Genomic DNA, 19,872 nt, shown 5'->3' on the forward strand with positions numbered 1-19,872 from the left:
TTAAACGATTTTTTAATTTATTTATTCAGAGAGAGAGAGGCAGAAACACAGGCAGAGGGAGAAGCAGGCTCCATGCAGGAAGCCTGACAAGGGACTGGATCCCAGGTCTCCAGGATCACACCCCAGGCTGCAGGTGGCGCTAATCCGCTGCGTCACCGGGGCTGCCCAAGAAAGTTCTAATCAGGATATTAGAATGGGTGATGCCACTCAAGGATGTATCTCCACAGCAGGGAGGGGAATGAGCACAGGTCCACCTTCCTGCTCCTGTCTGCAAACCACTTTGTCTACTTTCTTATCTGACAGGAAAGACTTTCAGACTGGCCTCAAGGTGAGGTCAAAGGAGATACCTGAGAATTAGTTTACCCAGATCTGCTGCTTATTAGTTTTGTGACCATTTGTAGTTACCTTTAGGCCAGTTTCTCATCCACAAAATGGGACTAGCATGTACCTCACTGGACCATTATTAGGAAACATATATGAAGATGCAAATGGCTCCCAGGCTATGGTTGATGCTCAATAAAAGGCTGAATATGAAAATGCATTGAGGGCACCTGGGTGGCTCAGTGGTTGAGCATCTACCTTTGGCTCAGGTCGTGATCCTGGGGTCCTGGGATGGAGTCCCACATTGGGCTCCCCATAGGGAACCTGCCTCTCCCTCTGCCTATGTCTCTGTGTCTCTCATGAATAAATACATCTTTTTTTTTTTAAGATTTTATTTATTTATTCATGAGAGACACAGACACAGTCAGAGGGAGAAAGAAGCAGGCTCCATGCAGGGAGCCTGACGTGGGACTCGATCCCGAGTTTCCAGGATCACACCCTGGGCTGAAGGCAGCACCAAACCGCTGAGCCACCAGGACTGCCTGAATAAATACCTTTTTTTTTTTTTAAGATTTTATTTGTTTGTTTATTTGAGACAGAGACTGAGAGGGAGAGGCAGAGACACAGGCAGAGGATGAAGCAGGCTCCATGTAGGAAGCCCGATGTGAGACTTGATCCTGGCACTCCAGGATCACTCCCTGAGCCAAAGGCAGATGCTCAACTGCTGAACCACCCAGGCATCCCCGAATAAATACATCTTAAAAAAAAAAAAAAAAAAAAGAAGAAAAAGAAAATGCATTGACTTTGGAGGAATGGGAAATTTTTCAGGATAGGTGACCTTGACCCAAACACTTAAGTCTCAACTATTCCTTGTCTGTAAAACAGACCTGACCACTTTGCGGGGGTGCCATGAGAACTGGGTAAGATGATTTAAAAGGAAAAGCTTTACACAATGGTCTTGTAGAGTCTACCTGGCCACTTCCTTGACTCTCATAAGGCAGACACCCAAGTGTGTTTAGACTGAACAGGGAGAAAGGAAATGAAAATTAAGAGAGAAAGTATGGTATGGATCAGTCTGGTGTAGTCAGGAGGGGACGGACTCTAGGCACAAGGCTATGGCGGGAAAATAGGTGACCAGCCATGTCAGATATAGCCATGGTGGCTGGACTGATGTGGGTTTTAAGAGCAACTGTGACCATCAATCACCTTCCAGCTCAAGAACTATTATGATGTATTGTCTGGAACTCAACTTGGTGACCTATACCTGTCCTGTGCATTTGCTTCATGTCCTTTCTCAGAATGAGCAGGGTCCATGTCATTTTACAAGTAGCTCCCAGAGACACAGCAACCTTGAGGTACAAATAGTAGCAGTAGCCTCTGGAGCATTCAAAATTGACCCAAGGTGGTGGCCTCCTGATATCACTGGTACAAAGACAGCCATTTCTGGAGAAACAGAGTCTGGTTTGTTTGAGGAACCCAGGCAACTGGTTGCAGATTACTACATTACGGTGGGACCCAGCAACCCTACACAGATGGCAGAGCTGAAATGTGGAACATCCTTCCAAGACCTTAGCTTTCCTCCTTTGTCAGAAACTGCATGATCTGTTTTCTCATGATTTTTGGCTTAAGGGGAATAGAGATGTATCTAATGGATTTAGAGTTCAATCTTAGATGGGTTTATTGGTATGACCTTGGGCAAATTATTTATCTGGACTCTTAATTTCTTCTTGGGTGAGATAATGACCAAGTATGTGAAAATGCCCAGTACGAGGCCCATATACAGTAACTTGGTTCCACCCCGAGCCCCAGTTCATGGCTTGAGAGAAATAACACCAGCAATCAGGTAACAATGAGACATATACAGCTTTATTTAATAATCTGTAAAAAGTTGTACTCTGGCAGAGTGACGCATTCCCTATCTCAGCAGAAAGCGAATACTATGTCTGAAAAGCCCCTCCCTAAGATTCGGAACTGTGGAACCCTGAGCTTACATCTGATGCCCTTAAGAGATGGGCCCTTGCTACGTGGCAGCTGGTTTCATCCTCCTCCCAGCAATACTCTGGCTGGCTTCAGCCCCTCACACAGCAGTCCACTAAACACCAACTGTACCTGCACATGCTGCCTTTATAGACTGGCCCCTTCACTCTTTTCTTTAAGAACTGTCAGGAATCTTTCTGAGAAATGGGTTCTGTACCAATTTCACTTACAAAGCAACTGAAGTCAAGGCTATGCCTGTGATGCATTACATTCTGTTAAGGTCTGTACCTCTTCCTCCAGCTGGTTCCTATGTACATAATTTTCAGGCCATACCTCTCCTTTTTCAGAGGATTGAGGGGTGGAGAAACACTCTTCATCACAGACCCAGGAGGCACTTCTAGTGGCTATATGGTAAGATAAGACGCTGCAGTGACAGCAGTTCTGCTCTGGCAGAGCAGAGGTCTGACATTTTGTTTTCCACTTTCCTGTGCTGTGATGAAGCCACATTCACTTCTTAGGAAAAACTTCATGTTGCATCAGAACCTCATCATTTATGGGCTTCTAAAAGAATATATCCCTCCCTTTTATTTACAGAATAACATATGTGAATGCATTTGGACAGAAGGAGGTGGCTGGTCACCCTACCTGCCTCTCTATGTAACAGGCTCCCTTCTATTGGTCACAATCAACAGTAAGCATGATCTTCCACATTCCTCAGAGCTGCTGAAGTAACTTTGCAAATCTTGTTGACCAATTTGGAACCAAAAGAGAATGCAGTGGCCTACCCAACCTAGAAACCTGTTCTGTATATTTCCCTTAAAAATACCATTGAAAATGAAAAAAAAGTTCCCCTTTGTTTTTTAGTTTTCTGGGTTTTCTTTGCAGAAGCTCTACAAGAAAGCACATCTAAAATCACAGAACTATGCACACACAAACAGACACGCGTGCTCACACACATACATCAGGATCAAAGAATCTTGTCAGATACGTAGTTGGGAAAGCACGAGGAAAAGCTGGCAAGAGAAGATATGGAAATCTGATCAGATAAAGATGCTAGAATGTTACAGTAATGGTAAGGAAGTGGTCCTTGGTACATACAAAAAGGAGGGTGGGCAGGCAGTGAGAATGATAAATCCAGGATACCAGAGAGTGTCAGTGGCCATGCAGGAGTTAAAGATAAATGCCAGTTTGCTGGATGAAATGTTATATTATGGAGTGGTTGGTTGAAAGAGGGTGGACTTGCATGGTCCAGGGGAGGAGCATCTGCTTAACAGGACACCTCCATGGTTTGGTGTCTGTCCACAACATCTGGGGACTCAGAGGATTCTTGAGTTCCATCTGACTGATTGCTGGTGACAGATCGGCTGAAGGCACTTTCTCCAGAGCCGATGCTACTCGAGGTTGAGTGGGTTCGTGATCGGGCGAGCCGGGTCATGCTGGCAGATGGTACTGTAAGAAAGAACCAAGAAGACTAGAAGATGGTACCCTGGCTAAGATTAGTTAATCCAGAAATTTTACCAAAGGCTTTGTTTAGCTTTCCCAACTCATTTAAGGTGAGATCCAGGACAAGACATAGCCATCTCCACTTTGCATTATGTGCTTAGGTAAATGGCTATATGCAAGGCTGCTTTAATCTTCTGGATCTGGTTGGAATCTTGGATGATTCTAGTCCATAGAAGAACATGGGGAAACCTAAGTCCAGAGTATAGCCTCTTAGCTATGCCCACGCCATTCAGTGATTAGGAGAAAGGCTTTGGGAAACCAAATAGGTAACCAAAACCTGCAGTGCATGCAAGACTAAACCAAAAGAAAGACGAACCACACAAGTATGAAAGTGTTTCACAAACACAGTGCAAGCCCGATACAACAAGACTACCATCCGTGTCCACAGGCTACCTTTGCTACCTGGGGAGGAGACATATACAAAAGTGTGGGTACAGGGGAGGGCAGGTGAGCCCAGTGCTGACCTCTATGCAGGCAACAAGGTACAGACAGGGTGCCTGCAAGGGAAAGGCTCTGGGCAGGGGGTGTTTCACTCAGACTACTGTCCTACCAGTGCTGTGACCTCAAAGTCCTTCCAGGTTGGCCAGGACATGGTCTTACCTGGCATAACCTCCCTGCCTATCTTCCTGAGGCACCAGCCACTCCCCAAGCTGTCATTTCAATGCTGGGATCAAAAGATGCCATTCACCTGTTAACTGCTGAGTTTTCTAGGCACAGGCTCTGACACTCCTATTTAGAAGCAAGGCTGCCCTTTGACTCCTGTGTCTGGGGTTCATGCCAGGATCAGTACGTGGTGGTAGAAGAGGGGTTCTGCCTACAAAATTTCAGCTATTGCTGTGACCCTGGATTTGGATGATAAGAGGAAGCCTGGCTATTACAACCTGCTCTTTTCTTCCTGGGGAACCAGCTGGACTTGCAGGCTAACCCTCTTAGGGCACAATGAGCCACGTTCTATCGGGCTCTCACTGCACAGGAAAACCGCGGACATGCTGCAGGCAGCCAATGCAGCCAGGAGAGCGTGGCTGGGAGGCAGGGGCGGGGCCAGCACAGAGGAATGTACCTGGCTCGGTGCTCAGGTGACTGAGCTGCACATACGGGACTGGAAGCAGGATGGACACAGGAAAAGGCAGGTTAGTGACCCAAGAGTGCCAAGTGGCAACCTCGGCTGCCTAGTAAACACTGACAGAATATTCTAAGCCGGGGATGAAGTTTTATTTTAAGGTCTCAGAGAGGTGAGGCTGATTGATGTTTTATTAGCATCTCAGATGTTACTTTTCTCAACTAGTTGAGGGCAACTGTTTTCCCCTCTACTATAAACAGCCATCTGTTTTGGATCAGAAATGGACTGAAAGATCAGCTGTCTCCTAGGAAAGGGATGAGAACTGGCTAGGAGAGGGACTTCTCCTCCCAGTGAGCCAGAGAGACGTGGGTGTGGGCTCGGCTGGTAGTGGCTCACAGATGGGGATGACACAGCCGCTCTAGACGAGACATACACAGTCTGCCTGCCAGGCACAAGGCTGTACCCAGGGGTCAGTTGCTGCCCAGGCAGCTGTCCAAAGGCCATTTTTCACATTTACACCAAAGACAGGGAAAAAAACAAAACAAAACAAAAAAACACCCTACTGGGTAAAGAGCTCTGTACCTGGGTTCAAGAGTTTTTCTTCTTAAAAATTCCAAGGAAGGAGCAAGTGTGGATAGTCTGTGACAAATGAGAAAGCTTAGGGGTCTTACAATACAAGAGACCAGGACAGTGGCACACGATACGGACACATCCTTGGACTCCCTCTAAACTACTCTGGAAGTTCATTTTCTATGGCGGGGCAGATGTAACTGAGGGCACTACCCTTTATTCTGAAGTCTCCATTGTGTTTCTCTAGGCCAGGAGTCATTACCAGCTGAGTTCAAAGGCAAATCATAATTTCAGGTTCAGAAGCTTGGGAAAGCCTAAGCCTCAGTGACTAAAAACAGGGGCTCTGGAATCAGACTGGTAGGGTTCTACAAGTGAATTGTTACCTGGAAATGTGCTTAGCCTCTTCTTGAGCCTCAGTTTCTTCTTCTAGAAAATGGGACTAATAACAGAACTTACCTCTTAAGGTTACACAGAATGCCTGGCACAAGGTAAGTGCTTAATATGAATTAGCTCACCTTATGTATATGCACACATGAATGCTCCATAAACGTTTTGGTTTCTACTTGACTGCAGGCTGGCTAGCACAGAGGTTATGCCCTGAAAAATGTGGGCTCCCCAGATGTCAAAATGATCCCATTATCATTAGAGTTTTGCTAGAAAGTTTTATCCTACTCACTGTAGCCCATTCCTTGCAAAAAGTACTTGAAGGCCTCGGTGAGCTTTCCAGGCTAGGAGACAAAATAAGAAGGTATTAATCTTTGTACAGGCAAAGTGGTAGAATCAAATGAGTGTTTTAAAAAAAAGAAAAAGGGCAGCCCCGGTGGCGCAGCGGTTTGGTGCCGCCTGCAGCCTGGGGTGTGATCCTGGAGACCCGGGATCGAGTCCCACATCGGGCTCCCTGCATGGAGCCTGCTTCTCCCTCTCCCTCTGCCTGTGTCTCTGCCCCTCTCTCTCTGAGTCTATGAATAAATAAATAAAATCTTTAAAAAAATAAAAAATAAAAAAAAAATAAAAAAAAGAAAAAAACAAACTCCCTCCTTACCTGTACAACTTGGGGCAGTCCACCACAGTCTGCCATCTAAAAGAGGAAAAATATGTAAGTCACCTGGTATTTACACTTAGGGGACATACTCTGAAAATCCATAAGTCCTTTCAAACAGAACAGGATTGAATTTTAGGTTCCTAAACTTAATGTGTAACTGCAACCAAGTGTACATTTCCTTAATGCACCCTTATATAAAAACATCCTAGCAATAACTTGGGATGTAAATCTGAAAAGATTATTAAATACTTATTAATCAGTAAGATGCAGAGCCTGGCCTTCAACCCCAGACTGGGAATCCTCCATTAGGGGTGACAGTGAAGTTAACCACCATCTTCAACTAGGGTTCTGCCCCCAACTGAAGAATGTTACTTTCAGGGTCCTCAAAAAGCATGACCCTAACTTCTCAGGGTTCCATGCTTCCTAAGTTCCCTTTGAGCCCTATATTATCTTCATTCTACACCTCAGGGGATTTCTCCAATCAGATGGTGATGCTGAATTTAGCCAACTCACTTGGTCAGCTACTTTCCTCTCAAAGCTGGATTTGGTAAGGCTGTCTCTCACTCATAAATATTTACAGCTGGTTATTCTCACCTGTGCAAGGATTTCTAGAATAGTGTTTTGTAAGTAGACATTGTAATTACCTAAAAGACTTCTTAAAACTCAGATTCTTTGGTTTCTTCCCTTGAAATTCTGATTTAAAGTTTGCATTTCTCGGGACACCTAGGTGGCTCAGTGGTTCAGTATCTGTCTTTGGCTTGGGTCATAATCCTGGGGTCCTGTGATCGTGTCCCGTATCAAGCTCCCCACAGGGAGCCTGCTTCTTTCTCCCTCTGCCTATGTCTCTGTCTCTCTCTCTCTCTGTGTCTCTCATGAATAAATAAAATCTTTTTTTTTTTATAAAATCTTTAATGAATAAAGAATTTGCATTTTTTATTTTATTTTATTCACAAAAGAAACAGAGAGAGAGGCAGGCTCCTCATAGGGAGCCCAATGCCGGATTCGATCATGGGACTGAGATCACGCCCTGAGCCAAAGGCAGATGCTCAACCACTGAGCCATCCAGGCGACCCATCTCCTATACCTTTATTTAAAATTCCAGTCAGCCGGGGCAGCCCCAGTGGCCCAGTGGTTTGGCGCTGCCTTCGGCCTGGGGTGTGATCCTAGAGACCGGGGATCAAGTCCCACGTCAGGCTCCCTGCATGGAGCCTGCTTCTCCCTCTGCCCACCACCATGAATAAATAAATAAAATCTTTTTTAAAATAATAATAAAATTTGAGGTCAATGGAACAGTCCCTTAAAATTTCACAAATAATATCAGGAACAAATATATACCCTGATTGAAGTATAAAACACAATTAACTCGAAGAGGCTGTATTTTCATGAAGCTTAGGAGCCAAAATCTGATATAAAACAACATATGCAGAGAGAGAATATTAGGAGAGACTATTTCTAAGTCTGATGCCTATCAAATAGTTGGGAGAGTCAGTTCAATTATGCTGTTGTGGTAGGCCCTTCTGCCCAGAAATAACTACATCTATAGCTACTACAGAGTTCGGTTTTGTGCTTTCAGAATACTGACTCAAATCTGTAGTGAAAAACTATTTGAAACCATATGCTAATAACATCCCTGTTTTGGTCCAGTTCATCAACCACCTGGACCTCAGAACATTCTGTGTTCTGTCACCTCAGAGCATTAACCTCATGTTCTATTTCCAGGAACTTTGGCCTGCTTCTGGTGATAGCACCTCCCTTTCAAGCACTTCAAAGAGAAAGAGAAGAAAGCAGAGGTCTTCAGGCTGAGAAAGTAGCAGGAAACAACATAAGATCTGGCATATAAGTACAGTAATCCATATTCAAATCAGGGTGTCAGACCTCTGGACATTTTACTACAGGCTGTAGAAAAAGCAAGGTTGACACTCTTGCCTGAGGTATAATGAAAAGGGGGAGAGAAACCTGACACCAACCAGAAATTCAGTATAAAAGTTGCTCTCTATTTGCCCTAAGAGGAAGAAAATGTACCCACCCTCAGCATTAGAATGTTATTGGAAGCTTTCTTATCAATACAATGGGACATAACATGTAAATAATTATCATTCATCTTAATTCTCACAATATTAAGTAATGCTAATGAAGTTTATAATGACATGGGAAAATGCTCATGTTAAAAAGCTGAGGAAGGGGACACCTGCATGGCTCAGCGGTTGAGCATCTATCTGCCTTTGGCTCAGGGTGTGATCCTGCAATCCAGGATCGAGTCCTGCATTGGGCTCCCTATGGGAGCCTGCTTCTCCCACTACCTGTGTCTCTGCCTCTCTCTCTCTCTGTGTCTCTCATGAATAAATACGTAAATCTTTTTCTTTTTTTAAGATTTTATTTATTTATTCATAGAGACAGAGAGAGAGGCAGAGGGAGAAGCAGGCACCATACAGAGAGCCTGACATGGGACTTGATCCGGGGTCTCCAGAATCACGCCCTGGGCTGCAGGCGGCGCTAAACTGCTGCGCCACCGGGGCTGCCCTAAATACGTAAATCTTTAAAAAAAAAAAAAAAAAAGTTGAGGAAAACAGGTACAGGGCTGTAAATATTCTGACCTTAATAATGAAAAAGTATACAGGAAAAAAGACACCAATTTTTTTTTCTTTTGGAGAGTGAGTCCAGATTTGGGGAGAAAGGGGCAGAGGGTGAGATAGGCTCCATGCTTAGCACAGAGCCCAAAGTGGGGCTCAATCTCACAACCCTGAGATCATGACTCTATGCCCAAAGAGTTGCACGCTTAATCCACTGAGCCACCTAGGTACCCCACGACACCAATATTGTCACCAAAGAGGAGTGGTAGTAGGGGTGGTAGGATTATGGGTAATTTTCATTAATTTTATTCTTTACTTTTCTCTGTTTTCCAATTTTTTTTTCCAATTTTCTTTTCTTTTTTTTTTTAACGATTTTATTTATTTACTCCTGAGAGCCAGAGAGAGAGAAAGAGAGGCAGAGACACAGGCAGAGGGAGAAGCAGGCACCATGCAGGGAGCCCAATGCGGGACTTGATCCTGGTACTCTGGGACTCGATCCTGGTACTCTGGGATCATGCCCTGAGCCAAGGGCAGATGCTCAACCACTAAGCCACCCAGGCGTCCCTATTTTCCAATTTTCTACAGTGAAAATACATTCAGGAAAAAGAAATTAAAAAAAAAAAAAAAAAAGGAACGAGAGAGAGAAAGCAGCTTTCCTTCATTCTGGGCAACTATTTCAGAAATAGAATAATTTGAACCATGTATAATTTACCCACAAATTAGCAACGAGAAAAGAAAGCACCTTACCTTTAGCAAAGTTGTATTTATGGGGTTCAGGCGAGAGTTGCATTCAACCTTAAAAAAAGAAAAAAAAAAACAACAAAACAATTTTACGAATTGCTAGAAAAATAAGAAATAGCTTGGCATGAGAATGATCTTCCAAAATCAACAGCTTGGTTTGGAGATGGCTGAATCAGCCAGAGAAATTACCAAAATACAAAATAAGATGTACTTGATATCTGACTATTTCTGAGTAAATCTATAAGTCTGGCTAATTTCACTTTATCAATCTGCTATGAGTATTTAAAGAACTATATGTTGGATCTAATTTCTCCTATTGGCTACATAACTTGGGGACCAGTTAGCTTTTTTAAAATGTTAACTGGACCATGGCTCTTACCCACTGGGCTTCTGATGGCTTCCCAGCACAAATGGCCCTGATCAAGCTCAATCCCCAGTCCCCTTCCCCCTCCCCTAATACCATGCCATACTATGCCATTCCACACACCCTGTTTTCTGACTCAAGGTCTTTCTCCATTCCACCTAAATACTGACTACTATGTTTTTTTTCCTCTCACAGCAGTTATCATAATTAAGAATTACAACCTATGTGTTTACATTTTTGGTATCCTAAACTCTTATACCCATGAAGGCAGGGACCTCAAAGAAAAGGTTTTAGGGAGATAACCTCTAGGTTCAACAATGCTTTGTAGCTAATTTAATCAATGAAATCTCTCCTTTTACGCATGCTTGCCAAGAATACACATACAAAACACTGCTAAGATTGTGGAATCTACAAGGGTAAAAACATACAAGGCTGACATCACTTCAAAATTTCACAACTAAGGTGAATACAGAAGGATGAGCAGGATTTCAAGAGACACAGTAAAAAGAAGAGGTGTGTGTTTGAAGGCTTCCAGAGTCGGGGGAAAGCATAAGCAAAGAACCAGGAGAAGTGAAGTGGATATACAGGGCACATATGGGGTGACAGGTGTGGTGTGAAGATGCACTGCAAGGCAAGTCTGGGAGGCAGACTGGAGCTGACCACAGAAGGCAAGGAGCCACAGAAGGTTTCTGAGGTAAAAGGTTTTGTTTTAGGAAAGTAACCAGCAGTGGCCTGTATGACAGACTACAGAGGCAGTGAGCCAGTTAGGGAGTTATTAAAATTACCTAGGCAAGGACCAGTAATCCAGCTGAACTCTGGGGATTGCTGATGGGCAGGTATACAAAACTCTTCTATAATCAGGGGATGATCTAAAAGCGAGGATCACCAAACCAAAGTTTTTGCTCTACACAAATGACAATGCAGGCAGTGATAAGCAAATGTGCCAGTTTAGTACAGAATATCATTAACTCTAAACTGCAGAATTTAAAAACTGGATCCTTGCCAAAGAACAGTGCTTAGAACAGTAGATATGTAACAAATATTTTCTGGAAGAATGAGCTTCCACATCTGGATTTAATATTATAAATCATGCTTTCTTTGGTTTACCACTTTGTAATTTCTATAACTCTGTAAGAAGTCTTCATATCTGGTAAGCCAAATGCAATGGTTGTTTTTTTTTTTTGACATGTCTACTCTTTCCCCAGCTCCCCAAATGCAGAGACTCCATCTTATTTATTTTTTGTATTCCCCCAAAGTGTTGAGCAAATAGGGAGAAGCTCAAAAAATGAGGCTGAATAAGTGAGCAAGAATAGTTAGCAAAAATGACCAAAACCTGAGGAGTTCCTTCCTGCTCTTCTATGCATGGACGACCCTCTAATCCTTATCAATTTTGGGGATAAAATGCTAGCTCTCCCAAGCTAGAATCTGTCTAGAAGAGCATCTACTTTGAGATACAGATGGGGCTCCTGAAGTTCTTATCTATAAATGCTGAAGATGAGGAAATCAGAAAACAAGACCTTCTCTGTATTGGCCAATCTATCTAGTCATGAAAAAGAACCGGAAATCTTGTTTTTAAGTCCATGCAAGTTTATACAAATAACTCAGCATTATTAGAAAATTCTAATAAAGGGTATTTTCTAAAAATAACAATGTTTTCCTGTTTTAGGTCATATGTTTGTGAAGAAAAAATAAAGTTTTTTTTAAAGTAATCTCTATATCCAATGCGGAGCTCAAACTCATGACCCTGAGATCAAGGGTTGTGGGTCGCGCACTCTACTAACTGAGCCAGTTGGGTGCTCCTAAAGAAATGTTTTTGATAGATATTTTTGTACCATGTATCTCTATCTTTATAGCCAGAAAAGACTGAGCTTTATAAAACTCCTTCATGATGAATTGGGATCATCACTATAACTTTATTACCTTTGGGGAAATTTTTTTTTTTGGACTTGAGGGTCATTTACCTCTGTGCTAAAGCCATCCCATTATGTTATAGCAAACACAAAATGTTTTACAGGATGATTCAGAGAGGTATGAATATATCATCACATCTACCTCAATCTACACTTACTCTGCCCCATAAGCCTTCTCACCTATGGCTACATCCCTGATTAGCTACTAGACTCCCTTTCCCAAAAGCCTTACTCCCTAACCTTTTTCTCTAAAAAGAGTAGAAGTGAAGGCTGCCAAAGAAAACAATGTAATCTCACACAGATACCTACTTAAACTACATATACTGTAGGAAAAACTAATAGTAATAGTAATTGTAATAGTAATAGACATATGAAAAACTGTCAACTTCATTTGTAATTAAAAAATTCACATTAAAACAGTGGGACACCATTTTAATCTATTAAATTATTAATAAAATTTAAAAATCCAGTGTTGGACAAGATGCTGTGAAACAGGTTCTCTCATGCATTGTTGGTGCCAACATAATGCTATGTCCTTTCTGGAAAGGAATTTGCAAATGTTATCAAAAATTTTGCAAAGGTTTATGATTTTGACACATTAATTCCACTTCTAGAAATCTATCCCAGGGAAATGATAAAAAATTCAATACGGATGTTCAAGAGCAACATTATTAATGGTGCAAAATCTGATATAAGCAACTGGAGAATGAGGTTAAATAAAGGTACATTTACAAAACTAAACATTATACAGATTTACTGACTTTATAAAGTGGAAAAAGGCTATCAAAAATCCTATCAGTAACCAGGTCCCCAAACCTTGTATGTTTAATATCACCCAGGGTATGTTAGAGGAAAAATAATAGTTTACCTTTGGGTAACAGGATTGTGATGTTTCCTCCTGTCCTTCTATTTTAAATTTTTTTCATATTTTCTACAATTAGCATGTTTTATTTTTACCAGTGCATTATATAATTGAGGAGGAGACAGAGGAAAGCATATAGGCTCTTAGCAGCCTTCCAGCCTGATACAGCTCCAGGCTATATCTGGTGGCTGCAGAAGGCTGAATGAAGGGCTGTCAGAAATCCGACAATAAGCAAATGGTGTTCAGTCATAGTACTTGCCACAAAGTGAACTGCACCACATAATGCAATCAAAGGTAATACCGATCCCTTCTAATGAAATCTAGTAATTGATGAGGAATTCATTTTCCAATCTGGATAATAAAGCGCAAACCCTGATATATGTAATCAGAAATAACAAAAACTACTATTTATCAATTGTTTCCAGTATTTCAGCAGTGTGCTATATACACTTTATTATGTTTAATCTTATTTATCTTCACAACATCAGGACATACTTACCACAGCCTCAACTGCAGGTGAACTGTCCCCTACCACCAAGAGAGTAGAACACCTGGGGAAAGGCAAAATAAGACATGACATTCTGCAAATAGCAGCTATATTCCACTAAATACTGAATTAGTTTATAAAAGGCAAAGATACTTAGCAACTTACTAGGGAAACTGAGGGACTTACTTTAATGTCTTCGATTTGTTATCATTTTGGCCCAGCAAGGGTCTTTCAATCTCTAGGTCTCTGCGTCTAGAAAACAAAGGAAGCAATACCCTTTTCAGGTAAAGTCATGGCAACTCAAGATTATTTCCTGGTTGTGAAAACCAAAATATATCAAGGAATTTGGAACTACCTTTCCTTCACACCTGATGAGGGAAGGGACCCTTCTACACTTTGTTCATGAGTAACCACTTCAGAGCATCCTGAGTGGTACGAGCAGGTGAGAGGTTCCTGGCTCAGCCCTGAGGGGTTTTGAGGCAGGAACAGCCAGAAGTTTAGAGGCAACTTCAAAACTCAATAGCAAAAAAACCCAACCCCCCCCCAAAAAAAAACCCACAAAACTCAATAGCAATGCTACTGAAACTCTCAAGTTATGGTGTTTAATTTTCCAACTAGTTTATAGGAATAAATTCCTTCAAAGAAGGGGAACTTTGGGGGGAAAATCTCTAACATAGTTTAGTGCGGTACTTAATAAACCTTTCTGATATATATATTCATGAGAGACACAGAGACATAGGCAGAGGGAGAAGCAGGTTCCGTGCAGGGAGCCCGATGCAGGGCCCGATCCTGGGACTTCAGGATCACGACCTGAGCCAAAGGCAGGCGCTCAACTGCTGAGCCACCCAGGCTTCCCAAACCTTTCTGATTTCAACTGAAAATGAGGAGGCTCTGTTATACAAAGAAAGGAGTTGGAGGTTCAAAATCTCTGGGTGACTTTGGGTTAGTTACAGCTGACAAATTTTCTCAATCTTTTCCCATGTACTCAGAAAACTAGCAGGAGTATGTTTTAACCTTGGAGAACCTGGTCCCAAAATAAAAATCCGACTCTTTCAGAGACTGGGGAGACGTGACAGGTTTTGGAATGTACACAAACAAAAGAGAATTTACTAGTGTCCATGTATTACTTTTGCCCAATGACAAGATGTCAGCAAAGAGAAACTGAATCAAGGCCTAGGACTTCTATTCTTTGCCTCTTCTACATGTATTTTTCTGTCCTGCCTCATATTACGTGTATGTTTTTTTTTAAAGATTTTATTTATTTATTCATGAGACAGAGAGAGAGAGAGAGAGAGAGAGAGGCAGAGACACAGGCAGAGGGAGAAGCAAGCTCCATGCAGGGAGCCCGATGTGGAACTTGATCCCGGGTCTCTAGGATCAGGCCCTGAGCTGAAGGTGGCACTAAACCACGGAGCCACCCGGGCTGCCCTACATCTATGTTTTTGTGTGTGCATGTAACTTAGGTACTTTTTTTAAATCTCTAAACATCTTAAAACTACAATTGGTATTTCAATGTGCCCTAAATGGCCTTTGGTTCATTCCTTTTTTTTTTTTTTTTTTTTTAAAGTAAGCTCTACACCTAATGTGGGGCTTGAACTCATGACCCCAAAATCAAGAGTCACACACTCTACCAACTAAGCTAGCCAGGTGCTCCCATTCATTTTCCTTGAAAGCTGCTTTCCTATCTGTCTGATAGCCCTTCCTCTTTTACTGTGGTGTAACAGTATAAAGCAATCTCATGACACAGCACTCAAAGAAGTAGTTTATTTTACCCTCCCCTCTCCTTCAAATGTCCATTATCTTCTTAGACCTAGTTTATATTTAAGTGGAGGAATAAAAAAAAAACAGTACCCGTTGTAAGAACCCAGGAAGAGCTGTAAGTTTTCTTGATTGATATCTTGGGCAATATGCAGTCTGTAGGTTTGAATCAGGTCCAGGTTGGCCTGCAACTCTTCCTAGAACAATTGAAAAGAGACACAGGTAAACTTCTGAGCTATAGTACAAATTTATGTTGTTTGGTTTGCATTCTCAATGCCCAAAGCCTAATCTCTCTGCTTATGATGGGAAATGAGGCAGAGCCTGGGGCCTACTCTCGTACTGGTAGACTGAATGGCTGAAATGTTTATCTATAGTAGATTAGTTCAGTGCCATATTCTGTGTTGGATGAGGGCACAAAGAATCTATTATGGCAAAGGCCGGTCACCAACTCCAAGCCAAATGTAAAAACTTAAAGAGATTTTCTCTGAACTTCCTTCTTACTTGTAGCACCCACAAACTGCACTGGACTTGGATTCAAGTACTACCTGGGGAATTCAGGTCACTTAGCCATTCAGAACTCTAGTTTCCTTATTTGTGTTTTTTGCATGTTCTGTCATTCCTCATAACACATGAAGATATGGGATCCCTGGGTGGCGCAGCGGTTTGGCGCCTCCCTTTGGCCCAGGGCGCGATCCTGGAGACCCGGGATCGAATCCCACATCGGGCTCCCGGTGCATGGAGCCTGCTTCTCCCTCTGCCTATGTCTCTGCCCCTCTCTCTTTCTCTCTCTGTGACTATCATAAATAAATAAAAAAAAGAAAAAAAAAAGAAAAAAAAAACACATGAAGATAATAACCAGATATTTAAAAAGGCTGTTCCATCTATTTATTTTTAAATAGACTCTATGACTAATGCGGGGCTTGAACCTACAACTCTGAGATCAAGAGTTGCATGTTCTACCAACTGAGGCAGCCAAGCACCCCTGACAAGGCTGTTTTAAAGATTAGATATAAAAGTTATGGGCACCCCCGGTGGCACAGCGGTTTAGCGCTGCCTGCAGCCCGGGGTCTGATCCTGGAGACCCAGGATCGAGTCCCACGTCGGGCTCCCTGCATGGAGCCCGCTTCTCCCTCTGCCTGTGTCTCTGCCTCTCAGTCTCTCTCTCTCTGAATAAATAAATTTTAAAAAATTATTTAAAAAAAATAAAATAAAATAAAAGTTATATGAATTGTAAAGTGGAAAATAAATGGAAGGTGGGAAATACATATGTACATAAGTGTACACCTGTACACAAGTGTGCACATGCATGCACACACACACACACACACAACTTGGCAAGCAGTTTTAAGCAGAACAGAAAACGTTTGCTTTGGTGGAAAGAAATGGATCAGGGATAGTAGGAGAGCCAGTTAATCCAGGGTAGTGTGTAAAGGTTACCATCAAACCATGTAGAGAAATAAAATAAGGAGAGTATCTGTTTGTATTCTTACTACCATATAGATGAAGTCAGCCAAGAATAGATAGAAACTGACCAAATGGATCAGAGTCTACCTGAAACTAAAGGCACTACAATCACTCTGAGGAAATACAGTAAATGCTAAAGAAATTATAGTAAGAAAAGTAAATAACAAATGAAGCACAGAGTAATCAGAGATGAAATACATAGCCAGCTCTCTCCCTTGAAGGTCTGGAGAGGAACCTGAACAGCAAAGTTTGAGATAAAAGAGGGAAAAAATGATAATGGTGTAAAAGGGGTAAAACTGGCTTAAGTACTAATGCAACTTCTTTTTTTTTTTTTTTTTTTTTTAAAGATCATGGACTTTTTTTTTTTTTTTTTTAAGATTTATTTATTTATTCATAGAGACACACACAGAGAGAGAGGCAGACACAGGCAGAGGGAGAAGCGGGCTCCATGCAGGGAGCCCGACGTGGGACTCGATCCCAAGTCTCCAGGATCACACCCTGGGCCGCAGGCGGCACTAAACCGCTGCGCCACTGGGGCTGTCCACTAATGCAACTTCTTAGGTAAAGCTGTTATATATACAAATTGCCTCCCCCTTCCCACTTAAAAAAAAAAAAAAAGCATAAACATACTGTTCTATACCTTGCTTCTCCCCTTAAAGTATGGTAGAGATCATTCCTTATCAGGACATATGCAGCTGTACTGTTTGTTTATACCACTTGTTTCTCCACAACCTTACTAATACAAATGGCCATTCTTTTAAATTTTTGCAAATTGGATAGATAAAAAAAGAGGATGTCACTATAGTCATTTTTTCTTATTGGTGAAGATAAGATTATTCATATTTCGAAACTTTATTTATTTCCATTTCAAAATATTAGAAGCAATACAAAATTTGCTTGCTTAAATTTTTTTAAAGTTTATTTATTTAAGTGATCTCTATATCCAACATGGGGCTCAAACTCACACCCTGGGATCAAGAGTTGCACACTCCAACTGAGCCAGCCAGGCATACCAAGATTTTTTTTTTTTTTAGTACCAAGATTTTATTTTTTAAGAGTAGTTCTAGGTTGACAGCAAAATGGAAAGCAAGGTCTCTTGGTTTTTAAGCAAACTACTCCTCATTCCTAGAATGATCCTCTTCTTCCTGAAACCTAAAATGTTGAATTTTATTTATCCTTCAAGGCCCAGATGGGATACTTCCTCTGCATTGAAGCCCTTCCCTGATCCCCAAATTAAGAAGTAAACTTCTCCTGCCCTTGAATTCCTCTAGCTCCCTCATGGTGCCCCTTTCCTAAGGTACCCTGACAGGGTAAAGAAAGGAAAGCTTCAGAGCTAGGCACAAATCTGGCTTCATATATCCTCCCTCCGTAAGTTATTAGCTGGAAACCAATTCATTCTTTATCTGTGAAGTGGGAATAATACAATTCCTATGATGAGATTATCAGACTGATTAATATACATAAAATGTCTGTCTGAAACTCGTAGGTGTTTAGTGAAAGGTAGTGCTTATTACTTGTCTCTTTTTACCTGTGTTACAATAGTATTTCTATATAGCATATCTCCATACAGAGTGAACTCCCAGAGAATAAGGGCCATATCTTATATACTTTTCTCTCTTCCACAGCACTTAGCATAGAATTTCATAAACTTTGTGAACTGGTTTTTAAGGTTTACAGTCAAAACCAAGCATGCTGGGGCACCTGGGTGGCTCAGTGGTTGAGCATCTGCCTTTGTTGTTTTTTTTTTTTTTTTTTGAGCATCTGCCTTTGGGTCAGGTTGCAATCCCCGGGTCCTGGGATCGAGTCCCACATCAGGCTCCCCCATGGGAAGCCTGCTTTTCCCCCTGCCGGTATCTCTGCCTCTCTCTGTGTCTCTCATGAATAAATAAATAAAATTTAAAAAACAACAACAACAAAAAAACCAAGCATGCTATGTCTTTAGGAGAGTACCCACTCTATGCAGCACATGTGAAAAGATCATAGTGTTTGAGACTTCCAATTAAAGATGCTGGATTAAAACACAATTTTACGGGACGTCTGGATGGCTCAGGGGTTGGGTGGCTGCCTTCAGCTCAGGTTGTGATCCTGGAATCCGGGATCAAGTCCCACATCAGGCTCCTGCAAAGAGCCTGCTTCTCCCTCTGCCTATGTCTCTGCCTCTCTCAATCTCTCTCTCTCTCTTTGTGTCTCTCATGAATAAATAAATAAATCTTTTTAAAAAACCCACACATGCAATTTTACTCCTAGAAAAATCATAAAAAGAATAGCAGTTTCTTCTTTGTAAGTCATAAACTACTAAGGACAAAGGCAACAGGAAAAAAAAAAAACAACAGCAATAACATTTTGAAAGTGAGAAAGCATTAGAAAGACTGTAATTATTCATTTAGCAGATTCAGTAAGCCTGGTAGGCTGGCAGTGGGGAGAATGAAAGAAGTCAGTGAACATGTACCATGTAGCCTGAAAAGGCTCGAGATTTGTAGGCACAAGTTCTCTCTGGAAGCAGAGGGTAAAGATGGGGCTAATGAAAGAAGATTAGTTCCAAGTTCTGTTAAATAAAAATATAACATCAGGAAGACAAGCAATCATGATACACAAAGCAAAAACAAACAGAAGTGAAGGGAGAAAGAAAAATTCAACAATAGTAAGTGATAATTTTAATAACTCACTTTCATTTATGGATGAATAATGAGCCAGAAGATCACAATGAAATTGAACACCATAAACCACTAGACCTGACAAGACACCCAGAGTACACTCCACTTAATGGCAGTAGAATGAATACACATCCTTGTCATGTGCTCATGGAACAGACAGGCCACATGGTAGGATCATATGCTAGCTAGGATATAAAATAAATCTCAAGACATTCAAAAAGGAATGAAACATTAAATATATTCTCTGATCACAATGGAATGAAATTAGAAATCAATAACAGAAGGAAATCTGGGAAACTGAACAAAATACTAAATAATGCGTCAAAGAAGGAATCATTAGGAAATCAGAATATACTTTTGAGATAAATGAAACTGCCAGAACTTATGGGCTGCAGCTAACATGTGTTGAGAGGGAAATTTATAGCCATAAATGTGTATATGAAAAAAAGAAGAGAGATCTCAAATTCATAGCTAGCCTTCCACCTTAAGAAACTAGAAAAAGAAGGGGCATCTGCATGGCTCAGGTCTTCATATGAGGGTCGTGAGTTCGAGCCCCATATTGGAAAGCTGATTAAAAAAAAAAGAAAAC

General features: G+C 41.6%; 1 protein-coding gene across 10 annotated transcripts in view; it reads right to left on the minus strand.

The window, feature by feature from the left end:
* Positions 1–2,160: 2,160 nt before the first annotated feature.
* Positions 2,161–19,872, minus strand: part of NDRG3 (NDRG family member 3) — a 74,506-nt gene continuing 56,794 nt past the window's right edge. For 6 of the 10 annotated variants that reach the window (XM_038572225.1, XM_038572223.1, XM_038572227.1 and 3 more), the window contains 8 exons: positions 15,259–15,362; positions 13,594–13,659; positions 13,420–13,471; positions 9,791–9,838; positions 6,474–6,509; positions 6,108–6,159; positions 4,862–4,900; positions 2,161–3,747 (listed from right to left, as the gene is read on the minus strand). In XM_038572225.1, coding sequence (XP_038428153.1) covers positions 3,566–3,747; positions 4,862–4,900; positions 6,108–6,159; positions 6,474–6,509; positions 9,791–9,838; positions 13,420–13,471; positions 13,594–13,659; positions 15,259–15,362 — 579 coding nt within the window. In that variant the 3' untranslated portion in view covers positions 2,161–3,565. Of the gene's footprint in view, positions 3,748–4,861; positions 4,901–5,450; positions 5,501–6,107; positions 6,160–6,473; positions 6,510–9,790; positions 9,839–10,933; positions 11,053–13,419; positions 13,472–13,593; positions 13,660–15,258; positions 15,363–19,872 lie in introns of those variants that run through there. The other 4 variants (XR_005377813.1, XR_005377814.1, XM_038572226.1 and 1 more) reach the window with 4 other exon arrangements.

This window comes from Canis lupus, chromosome 24 (genome assembly GCF_011100685.1).
Source record: "Canis lupus familiaris isolate Mischka breed German Shepherd chromosome 24, alternate assembly UU_Cfam_GSD_1.0, whole genome shotgun sequence".
NCBI lineage: Eukaryota > Metazoa > Chordata > Mammalia > Carnivora > Canidae > Canis > Canis lupus.